Source organism: Megalops cyprinoides, chromosome 12 (assembly GCF_013368585.1).
Source record: "Megalops cyprinoides isolate fMegCyp1 chromosome 12, fMegCyp1.pri, whole genome shotgun sequence".
In the NCBI taxonomy this organism is placed as follows: Eukaryota; Metazoa; Chordata; class Actinopteri; order Elopiformes; family Megalopidae; genus Megalops; species Megalops cyprinoides.
In genome coordinates, this window is record NC_050594.1 from 13,029,313 (window position 1) to 13,040,981 (window position 11,669).

At 42.8% G+C, this 11,669-nt stretch overlaps 1 protein-coding gene across 2 annotated transcripts; it reads right to left on the bottom strand.

Moving 5' to 3' along the window:
- Nucleotides 1–7,240: 7,240 nt before the first annotated feature.
- LOC118787219 (ribonucleoside-diphosphate reductase subunit M2-like) lies at nt 7,241–11,211 on the bottom strand. 2 transcript variants are annotated; one of them, XM_036542699.1, is made up of 10 exons: nt 11,081–11,211; nt 10,889–10,966; nt 10,736–10,768; nt 10,162–10,302; nt 9,395–9,511; nt 8,813–8,946; nt 8,528–8,622; nt 8,151–8,284; nt 7,688–7,906; nt 7,241–7,409 (listed from the first exon to the last, which is right to left on the bottom strand). In XM_036542699.1, exons 1-10 carry the CDS (start codon nt 11,159–11,161, stop codon nt 7,257–7,259), a joined length of 1,185 nt encoding a protein of 394 aa, XP_036398592.1. In that variant the 5' UTR covers nt 11,162–11,211; the 3' UTR covers nt 7,241–7,256. The 2 variants fall into 2 exon arrangements, with proteins under 2 accessions (XP_036398592.1, XP_036398593.1); XM_036542700.1 differs by lacking the exon at nt 10,736–10,768.
- Between the last annotated feature and the right edge of the window lie 458 nt (nt 11,212–11,669).

Genomic DNA, 11,669 nt, shown 5'->3' on the forward strand with positions numbered 1-11,669 from the left:
GACAAAACCACTGACCAATTTCATGCCCCTTTACGTGCCGGTTAAGGCCTATCTGTCTGTAACAACACCTTGGCGGCTGTGCATTACAGAAGCTCATGTTAGACTGTAGATGTGCAGCGTTATTAAAAATGAAAACACACTTCTGGGGATTCACTCAGACATGAATTAATCACTGGAGCAATCTGGAATGGCACTCTGACAGTCCCTCTGTGCTTTCTGTCAGCACTAGTTGTCTCGCTTTAGGAAGAGCACCCCACACACACACACACACCACCCCCCAAACATCCTCCCACACTCTGTGTCCCTAACTTAACCTCTCTCATGGAGCACGTCAGATCTCCTGATGCGTGCAGATATCAGGATGGCATGGGCCTAGCTCCAGAATGTTCTGGAGGCACACTGCTGACCGGCTGATGGCAGGATGCTTCTCAGAGCGTGGCCTCACCCGAATACTCAGGCATGATTCCTGCTTTCTTACATGGCAGGTTAGTAGGTATGCGTGCTGAAAAGCAAGGGACCGGTTCTCAGAGGAAAAGATCCACACTAAAGCTGTGCCCTGACAACAAGCAGTGCCATTTCCTTATGCTAATGCAGGAGTGATAAACAGATGCTTGATTTCTAACTACCAATAATGTGTCCCAACTTTATACCTCTGCATAAGATTTCAAACATGCACAGGTAGGTGATGTTGAAACCTGTGCCTTACAGTGTTCCTGGTGGCTGGTAATCCCCAGTTTGCCAATCAGTGCTAAATGGCTGGAGTAGATATTGTTGAACATTAAAAAAAAGTGTGGCTTTAAAACACTGTAAAACTTATATTTATTTGATCAGACCTAAAGGGTTGTTATTTTAACAATTGTGTATTGGCTGTTGGGTTAAAGGGTTCTTTCTGAGTGCAGACAGGGTCCTCAAATCCAACCGCTCTCATGCATCGTGTGACTTTTTCGACAGCTGCTCTCTTGGTGGGCTGTGGGATTTGGTAGACCTGGAAGCTCATGCATTGCCGTGGGGTGCATGCGAGTGTACCGGAAGATTACACTCGTGCTTCAGTGCGCCTGTGTGAATGCAGTGGTTGCTGCAGCCAAAGGAGAGCAAATCACTCGCTCACCCTGTGTACCCACGCCTCCTCACCCTTTGTACCCACTCACTACCTCATCTGCCACTCCCTCACTCACTTCTTTATCCCTTGTTAATTCGCTCATTACCATATCTCTCACACAGCTACTCACTTCTGTATCTCTCACTCACCACCTTATCTCTGACTCATTCACTCACTTTTCCCGGTTCAAACTCACTCACTCACTTGCTCATTTTTTCACTCGCTCACTCACAAGCTCTTACATGCAGCACCTGCTAACGCTCTGGATTTTTCCCTTCATTTTTATGAATGGAATTTGTTCTGTGGGAATTAGAGAGCTGCTCACTCATACGCCGTTGCCATGGTGAGGAGAAATGAGAAGTGATACGGCGCGACCTGGTTCACAGAGAGAAAGAAAGAGAAGTGTTCTTTGTTAGAGTGTCTGCGTTAGAGCGCTCTCCAGGCAGCACAGACAGCTCTACAGTAAAACTGTGTTACAGCACACTGCATGAAAACACACACAACTGTACAGTATATTTGTGTTAGAGCACACTGCACAAACACACAGACAGCTCTGCAGTATGTGTTAGAGTATGCTACATAAATACACAGACAGCTCCACAGTATATCTGTGTTAGAGTACACTACATAATCACAGATAGCTCTGCAATATGTGTTAGAGTATGCTACATAAATACACACACAGCTCCACAGTAGAACTGTGTTAGAGCATACTACATCAACTCAGCTCTGCAGTAGAACTGTGTTCGAACAGGCTGCATAAACGCTCAGACATCTCTGCAGTAGAACTGTCTTGGAACAGGCTGCATAAACACTCAGACAGCTCTACAGTGTAATTGCACATCTGAACAGAGAGCCTCTCAGATCAATTAACATCATCTGCCAACTGCAGACAGAAGGAGAGAGAGAGAGAGAGAGAGAGAGAAACAGTGATAACGAGAGAATTTTATCTATGTTTATCTTAATTATATGTTGTTTTCTTATTTTTATCTTATTTCTTTTGCATCATGTGAATTATTTGATGTAACATTTTCTTCCTGTTTCATCTGTGTTTCTCCTTTTTACCTATAAATGTTTCATACTGTTATGTAAGTAAGTAAATTATTTTGTTTATCAATTATCTGACTTGGCAATAATGTACATTATAAAGCTATGCAAATAAAACACTATTTGAATTCTGAATCTTCTGAAAGAAGGAATCTGAGTAAGGAAGGAGTGAGAGAGCAGGAGAGATAAAGAGAAAGAGAAGGAGTTGATGACAGTGAGAATGAAGATGAGTTACTGTGGGTGGAACAGAAAGAAAAGGGTGTTGCTGTATATGTGCCCATCTTCCTCACCTTATTGTTGGTCTGGTCTTCGGACAGGGGTGCCAACCTCTTCAGGAATGTGCATTAGGACCCTAACTGTTGGCTGCTGAGAGAGATAGACACGGCTGACTGCAGGATATGATTGACTGGGTACCTGAGGCAGGTTAGGAGAACCTGTCTGCGGGTTGGGTGTGGCCTGGATATGCTGGAATACTGCAAGATTGGTGGTGAAACTCCTTGTCCAACTCCGAAATGATCCTCCACTTCCTGGCCCCATCCCAGGCACCCTGTTGCACTGTGGTTGCTATGGGAACAGTGTCAAGATGTTTCCAATCTGATAAATACTGCAAAATGCGCAAAGATTCGCCCTGCTTCTCCCAAGGGACCAGCCTCTACCCATCACCATGGAGATGGCTTTCCCAAAGCCAGTTTTTGGATAAATACAGGAAGGGCTACACCATTTTATTAAGAAGAAAACTGGAGTGGTACAGTTAATGCAGTTAAATTTCGCCAGCATACCTGTGGATCATAGATGTTCCAGCTTGTGGGTGGATGGGTAATGCATTTCTCTTTGATCTTATGATGTATAGTATTCTCCTGGTACCTAGGAATTGCCTAGGTACCTAGAAACCTAGAAAAACTCACCTCTTTAGTCTTGCTGTTAATACATTGTAAAGATTTTTAGTTATGCATAGATGTTATGAATTTTGTAGTCATCATATAATATATTTATACATTAATATAGATTCACATACCTCACATATTGAGGAGCACTTCATGAATAAAGTTTATTATCATTATCACAATTATTATTGTATTTTACTTTATACAATGTAAATGCAGCTGAGAACAGATCACGGCTGACTTGCTTTCCATCTCCACGCTTGTGTGGGTGGTGTGGCCTAAATCCCCTCCGCCCTGGACTTGAACAGCACAGAGAGAGAGAGCGCTTTAGCTGAGAAAGTAATGTCGGCAAACTGCCACAATGCTTAATGGCTCCTCCGAGTTGCAGCCTTTCCAAACTCATGACTTGTGACAGGAGCCTTGGTGAAGCAAGGCTCCCCAGAGCTAATGCCCCTCCTCTGGCCTGAACGAAGGAGCTTTAGACCAAAGCTGACCTGCCGATCTGTGGGACAGACGCAGCGTTATCCTCCTGACGCCCCACACAGGAACATTGTAACGTTCACATTTTCTCAGTTGGCAAACATTCTTAACCAGACAGGCAAGGCTGCAAAAGGGCGTCTAATAAAGTGACAAAGAACCGCAGTGCACACGGAGCGTGACAGGCCGCTGAACACGCGTCAACCCACCAGGCAGTGCTGTAATAACTAGTGGCATTGTGAGTATTACAATACAATAATGAATTTTTAAAAAGTGCAATAATGCCCTGCAGTAATGCATAATAAAACTAAGATTTAAGTTTTGATTGGGTAGTGGAACTAAACACGCACTCTGAAGAGGTGTGCTGTACAGTCCACAGTGGAAGGCGGCCAACAAGGCTGCTGTGCTGACTAGGAACGTAAGAACTAAACACTGGGTCATACTGTACTTTAGGTGTATCTACAGTATATAATTCATAATACATTGTACACGACACCCCTCTTCACAGGTCATTTGTTATGTAGAAAGAAAAGTCATATTCTACCCCACCAACAGTGTTACATGACACATACGACATAGGTGGAGTGCAAGGTGTCCTAATGTCATGTGACGCAGTCGGTGGGTTTGGATGTGACATCCAACTCTACATTACATAGGCTATGATATGTTAAAGTGCATAATGTTTCATGCACAATGTATAGCATGCTTGATGCAGCTGTTGTGCAATGCTTTTGTAGGCTTTGTGTATGCTTTCTCCAGTTGCACTTAATGTACAATATGACCCAATATTATATATTGCATTGCAATTATGACAAAGTCTTGGATCACCATTTTGGCCATATCTAAAATTACAACATCTTTACTTCTTGTGCACTAAAAGGTATTAAAACAATAACAACAGTAAGAAGTAAAAATACAAGCAAATAAATAAATATAGACAAACTGCTGTTTAAGCCATAAAAACAATGTTAGGAAAATTAACACAATAAAAGGGCAGATGAGCTAGACTTGAAATCATCATTGTGTTCAGTGAATGATCCAAGGGTCTTGAGAACACTGAAAATGACAATGAGTCAGCACAAACAAAAAACCAGCCTCTCAAAGACTGAGGTTTTCATTCCTTTCCTAATGTTTGAACTGAAATGTTGGGTGTACCCATAATGCATTGCATCTTATCGTGATTTATTGCCAATAACTCCCAGCAACCTCTTTCTCAACAGAAATACAATTTGAAGGCCCACACTTTCCTCCTGATTCCTTCTGTTTGTGTTTTATTTTTTAATATTGTAATTGTCAGTTTCCACCATGCAACAGTACATCAATAAATATTATCACTATTCCTCCGCAGAGGTAAGGCACTTAGCACAACACTTCTACCTGCTGGGTCTTCCTACCTGACAGAGGAGATGTCTGCAATTACTGATACTAAAGCTTGGCATGCCAATGTTTACCACGTCCTCAGTTTCCACGCAGCTATGAATAACAATGATGACAGCAAGCTTGCACATTTCATCTGTATTTTCACCCAATTAACTGTTAATTGCACTCTCACCATTTTGAACTTGAAACAAGATGTGCAGGTGGTATGGAGTGTTACATTTTTAAATGGAATTCAGGACCCTTTCTCCACCTGTTCTTTGCTGTTCCACATGATTTATGGCACTGTTCTCAGGGTCTGCTCTATAATCTGGTCTAGCCTGCAGTGTGACAGGGAAGGCCACCATTCTTTTTACTGCTCCCTTCATGTGGATTAACCCATAGCTGGACTATGTGAACAGACCTGCAGAGGTCAAATTCAGGGTGGGTGAGGTCTTGATCTTTGAAGGAATGGTCGAGTCGCTGTCTTAGCACCAGCCAGAATGTGTCCTTGCCCTATGTTAGTTTTCACAAGCCCAGTGAAAAATGACTGTGTGGAACTGTATAACCCTTTTGCAGAGACTAAATGTCAGCGAACAGGTGACATGTGGAGGACAGAGCATCAGACGATCGTGCTACATTTGACATTGTCTATCAGTTTTACTGTGTGTGCCCACAGTAACCGCCATCTTGCATATTCAGGTTTCACATGCATTTTTTCATCCTGAAATTAGAGCTATTTGTAGAATATGCTATTCAGGTGGGATTTGTGACTTAGAGTCGTAGAAGAGGACAGGCTAAATCAGGCCCAAGGTAGCCCTTTATAATGTTCTCCTACTGGCAGACCAGACCCAGTTCTGCCAGGAGGAATAGGCCATGGTCACCACCTACTGGTGGAGACAGGACACTGCAACTGGTGCCACGGTGGGGTTGGCTCCTAAGCTGCTGAGATTTGCAGCAAAATAGTCAAAATAACCCTATGTTTCATATTAAAAAAACACATCTGCCCTGAATTGAGAAAGGATTCCTGCTAGATGTCATATAAAATTGCCTAAATTCAATTGAACAATGTTCCATTTCCCCCACTGTTTTAGATACCTCCTTATGTTCTTCTTGGACCTCTTCCCCATCTCGATGGGTATCACCGAGGAATCAAGTAAGAGATGCAAGGACTCATCTCTGAAGTATTGCAATTCTCCATATTTCCTGAGACACAGACCATACCTGCACCAAGGCCTGTACAGCCAGCATCTGACCTTTGAACTGCCTAATCTAACTTTTCTGTTCCTGCTGCCAGTTTACCATTGGAATATGCTGCTTAAACCCTGTCTTCACACGCCAAGGTGCAAAGCAGTTAACTACGACTGACAAATTTGCTTCCCTGTATCAGTAGGGGTCTGAAGTTGGTTGGTGTTGCTGTTTTTGGGGTGTGGGGTATAGCTAGTGTGATGTGGAATTGCCTATAAATTTAGCAGTTTACATCAAAGTTCTGTAGAAGAAAGACTGCAAAACTGTGTATAGGTAATGCCTAGATATGAGGCTACTGCAATTACCATAATGTAACACTCTGACAGTAACTAAACCTCTACCCCCAAACCACAAACCACTCCTCAACCAGATCAGTAAGGACACCAACACACTTAACTTTTTCTGTTTATTATATCATAAATATATCCTATCTTTATACAAAACATAAAAATTCGAAAAGACATGTACAATTTTTTTTTACAATAATTTTAAGTTTTAAAAATTGGTCAGCACACATACATTAGGACTATGGTTAAACAATAGAGGTCTCTAACTGGTTGTCAATTATCACCATACAGTGCAGCTCTCACAGTGGAGGCAAGAAGTATTAGGCAAGTTCAACAGGTATGTTGTGACAAGAGTTTTGCAGAGGTTCTGGGAGCTGAAGTCTGGAGACAGTTCTAATGTACCAACTGCCTCTAGCTCTAGAATACGTCTCCCTTTCTGGCCCTCTGAGAAACCTGTAGTGCTTTACCTGTCAAACTAATGTTCGAAGCTGAGGACAATCAGTCGTTTCTGTACCTCTTCAACATCCATTGTATAAAACTGAAATATGTACAAACATATCTAAAAATGCAATTAGGGGTCACTATAACACACAAAAACCCATTTCAATTTGTCTACATAGTAATGCAAGTAACTCATTGTTTAAAATATTGAATATTTGTTCCACTCAGAGATGGGGCAATGGTAAAATACCAATAATAGAATAAGTAAGCTACCTTAAAAGTAATTCCTGTAAAAAGTCAAGTTTTGCAATTACCAAAGTCTTCTTGCAAAAATTATGGAGTGAAGTCTAAACAAATGGATGTAATAACGGAATAAAAAAATGGACATCCATACACTGCACCTGACAAATGACTGCTTCAAAAGTCTGCCTCCAGCGTGAAGGTATTATCGGAGGCCTTGGACATCACGCCCATCCTCTGGTACTCCCCTACCCGCTTCTCAAAGAAGTTAGTCTTCCCCTCCAGAGAGATGTTCTCCATGAAGTCGAAGGGGTTCTCCACCTTGTAAACCTACACGTACATATAATGGGGACAGTCAATATAAACACATCTCCCATTAGTGTTTTTTTTTTAATAACAGATTTTTAACTAGGTGAAATACTGAAGTATAAATGCATTAAGTACACAGCCTCAGTTATTGCCTTGGATCTATTAATACAGCAGCGCTGTTCAATTACAGGTATGTGTGTACTTGCCTTGTACACCTGAGCAAAGGGAAGTATGGGTGAGAGGGAAGTGTGCTCACTCATACAGGTAAGAGGAGAAGTAAGAAGAGTCAGGGGACCCACCTTGCTGAAGCCCAGTTCAAGCAGCAGACGGTCGGCCACAAACTCAATGTAGCGCTTCATCAGCTCGCAGTTCATGCCGATGAGGTTAACAGGCAGGGCCTGCGTGAGGAACTCCTGCTCAATAGTCACCGCGTCCATGATCACCTCCCTCACCCGTGCCTCTGACGGCCTGTGCACCAGGTGGCTGAACATCAGGCAGGCAAAGTCACAGTGCAGGCCCTGCAGATGGGGGTTGGAAGGGGTGAAATTTAGGGCAACGGATCAGACCTGTGAGCAGCCTCTATTCTGGGAAACTCTAAACAGGAATGAACTCTAGAGGATGGGGGAAAATTAGTTTTATGGGTATAACTAACAAGATCTGGTGTGGATTAGGATCAGCAGTCTGTAACACAGCGTTTTGTCCATATCTACATGTAAGGGTGTGTGTGTGTGTGTGTGTGTGCGCGTGTACATGTGTATGTACCTCATCTCGGCTAATGAGCTCATTGGAGAATGTCAGTCCTGGCATAAGGCCACGCTTCTTCAGCCAGAAGATGGCGGCAAAAGACCCAGAGAAGAAAATCCCCTCTACAGCTGCAAACGCAACCACTCGTTCCCCTGTGAAAGAAAGACTGAGGGTCACACATACACACAGCACATCTGGAGCATCTTTTCCCCCCCACACGCAACAGGACTGCTCTCCTGTTCTCACACAATTCTCTACTCCTGTGGTTGTACAGAGTCTTGAGAAAAGCCAACTTCTGGAATGACAAGAGTTAACTAAGGGTTAAGGCTAAAGTTTTGGATAATGCTCGCTCTGGCAGGTGGATCTTTTTCTATTCATAATCTGGCTTTACTCACCAAAAGTGGCATCATGATCACCAATCCAGCGTATTGCCCAGTCAGCCTTCTTCCTCACACAGGGCAACGTCTCAATGGCATTGAACAGGAACTCCCTACGGATACACTTCCTGTCAGGAATCCTTTTTCGAACTACAAAAATGGCCTCCTAAACTACTACATGTTCCTGGTTTAAACACTCATTATCAGCTATGATTATGCAGACATTTGTTAAAATCATTAAATCCTTACTCTGAAAAGCCCACAGCTGCACTTTTTGACTCACCCACCCCTATACACACACACCTTTCAGTGGAGTCCTTGATGTAGGTGTCAATGAGCAAGCTGTACATCTCAGAGTGTATGTTCTCCATGGCGATCTGAAAGCCATAGAAACAGCGGGCCTCCGTCACCTGCACCTCCTTGCTGAAGCGCTCCACCTAGACACAGATGAAAGAGTGGAATCAGTGCCAGGAGCGAGAGCAAATCAATGAAGAACAGCTCCCTCCACAGGGGAACCTGGCACAAAGCTAGGAGCAACATCTTGTAATAGCAGCACTTGCAACTACTTTGACAAAGGACATTAGAATGAGCATAGTTTACCATCATGGTACTGTAGGTAGTTGTTCTAAAATATGTTCAAGTGTAGGAGAGATAAACTTATGTTTAGGTTGTGGTTTAGGGCATCATGTTGCAGGGGTCTGAGCCGTGCCACAGGCATTTAAAATGTAGATCAGTTGAAATGATTGGGACAAAGGGAATGAGGCAATCAGATGCTTTTAAAATTGCCAAATTCTTCTATGAAGTAAATTCACCACAGGGTGGCCCATATGTGGTTATGTGAACCCCCAACTCCCTCCTCTGGCCAACCCTTGGAACTACACCCACCAGGTTCTCATTGACAATGCCATCGCTGGCAGCAAAGAAGGCCAGCACGTGCGAGATGAAGTACCGCTCCTCCTGCTTCAGGCCCTCCCAGTGCTGCATGTCTTTGGATAGGTCCACCTGCAGGGGTAAGTCAGTCAGCAACTGGGATGGGAGAGGGGCAATATGTGTGGATTCCAGCTCAACCTCGGAACACTGTTCCAGAGTCAGTGCTAGTCGTTCCAGAATTTTCTATGCAATGGCTACACTGACAATTGTGGTGGAAGGATGATACAGGATCTTTTGTTGGGACCAGAATATATCCATAGCTTTCCATCCCATAGAACCCCCCCCCCCCCCCCCCCTACAAGCAAGTAGTTTTGGATTTTTGCACTTCATAACATCTGATTGCACTGTCATTGCGGTCTACATTATATCCACCACTCATGCAAATCCACCACTCATCCACTCATGCATTTTTTAGTCACGTTTGCAGTGTATTGCTTCGCATGTTCCCAAAACTGCATGTTGTGAAGGTCGGTCTACAGATGGCACATTGAATGAACAATGCATTCGCATTTAATCTAAAATTGCACACAATTCTAAGCATTTACTGATTTTTGTAGATGGCATATAATCGGGTACAAAAGGGACGAAACTTCCAGATCATTTAATAATCAGTGAATTTGGGATTTATGTGCAACTTTACGCCCTAAAAACTCAATCTTAACCTGCAATGTACACGGCCGACACCCTAAGCGGTGGTCTTTATTTGTTTGAGCTGACATTACCTCTTCCGCTGTCCAAAACGAAGCTTCCGCCTTCTTGTACATCTGCCAAATGTCGTGGTATTGAATGGGGAAGATGACGAAACGTCGTGGGTTTTCCCGAAGGAGCGGTTCGTCCTGTGCGACCTCGAGTCGTTTCTGTCTCTTAAGCAGCATAATAAGCAATCGATCAAACATCAGACCAAAAATGCTGCAGCTACAAAGACGCAATGTGTGCATGCACATTGTTAGGTTCTTGCTAGCAAAATAACTGATGAATACCGTGTTCGTGTTTGTTCTCTAGTTTGGTTTCCAAGTACGTTTCTTAATCACACTTCGAGATAACATTTAAAGCTAAAGCTTGCGTTGTACTTAGTATAGCTAACTATGACAGCAACGTATAGCGATCTTTGGTTCGGAGAGGCTCGGAGACAGGTGGCCATCCCGCCAAAACGACCGAAGACCTTGGGCTGTAGAACAGACCCGCCCAGACTGAATAATAATTTCTGTTTAAAAGTATACTACAAACAAGCAATTTAAAGTTTAAGTTAGCTACCAATGTGCAGGACAAGCAAGCAAGCCACCTTTTCGTTCTTACCTCTGTGTTATTTGACGATGGGGTCTTCTGTTTCTGTAAGAATAGAAATGAATGTTACTGTGTTATTTGCTGGTCGGTCAATCATTTTTACAAATGCAGAAACGCAATGATATTAAACAACTTGTATTATATAAACAACAACATTAAATTTACCTTATTGTGATTTACGTCCGCCAAAATCTTGCGTGCCGTTTTAGAGGCCAGTATCCGTGTTTCGCTGAATGATGGTGGCTAAGAACAGAACACGGTTAACTTTGTTAGCTAGCTAGACAACGTATTATTTGATTAATGAGCAATTTCCGCTGACTTCTAAATTGATAACGTTAGCTGCATAGCCAGACTTACTGTGTTTTCATCGTTGATATGCCCGTTTTCATTCTTTGATGCCAGAGGAGTCCTGTTTGCGGAATTTGTTGAAGACAGCATCTTGATTGTTTTCTGAGTTAAGTACTTGCTAACAAAACAAAATTATTGATTAACCAGATACTATTTAAAGTGCAAGTATGAAACAAGAATCTGGAAATGTTCTAGAAAAAAAAGACAAAGACGACAGAAAGAGGGTGACAAAAGCTTTTTGACAACACAGAATACAGAAGTGCTGCTAGCTACTGTAGCGATTCAGGCGGATTTTGGCGTTTATAGCTTTTGTATTTTTGCGCGCTACTCTGCTCCAGCCAATCAAAAAGGACAAATTCTTAAGGTGGAACATTTGGGTATTTTAATGTGTCTTTGACTCTGTGAAAGACTGAGTGTTGTAAAATAAATCTGCTTAAAACATTGTAAGGAACAAACACGTTATTCAAAGAGAGGTGTGATGGAAAGCCGAATTGCGACGTGCCATATATATCCGCTCTGTTCAAACTTGCGCAGTACTACCTTAAATTTCTCAGCGTCATTGGGACGAGAGGGGGGTTTTAAAGTGTGTTGTGGTTTT

Coding starts and splice junctions, on each gene's coding strand:
- LOC118787219 (XM_036542699.1), bottom strand. CDS start 11,161: ATGCTGTCTTCAACAAATTCCGCAAACAGGACTCCTCTGGCATCAAAG. Junction 8,285..8,527: donor TGATCATGATGCCACTTTTG/GTGAGTAAAGCC, acceptor TTTCTTTCACAG/GGGAACGAGTGGTTGCGTTT. Junction 7,410..7,687: donor TTGAACTGGGCTTCAGCAAG/GTGGGTCCCCTG, acceptor ATGTACGTGTAG/GTTTACAAGGTGGAGAACCC.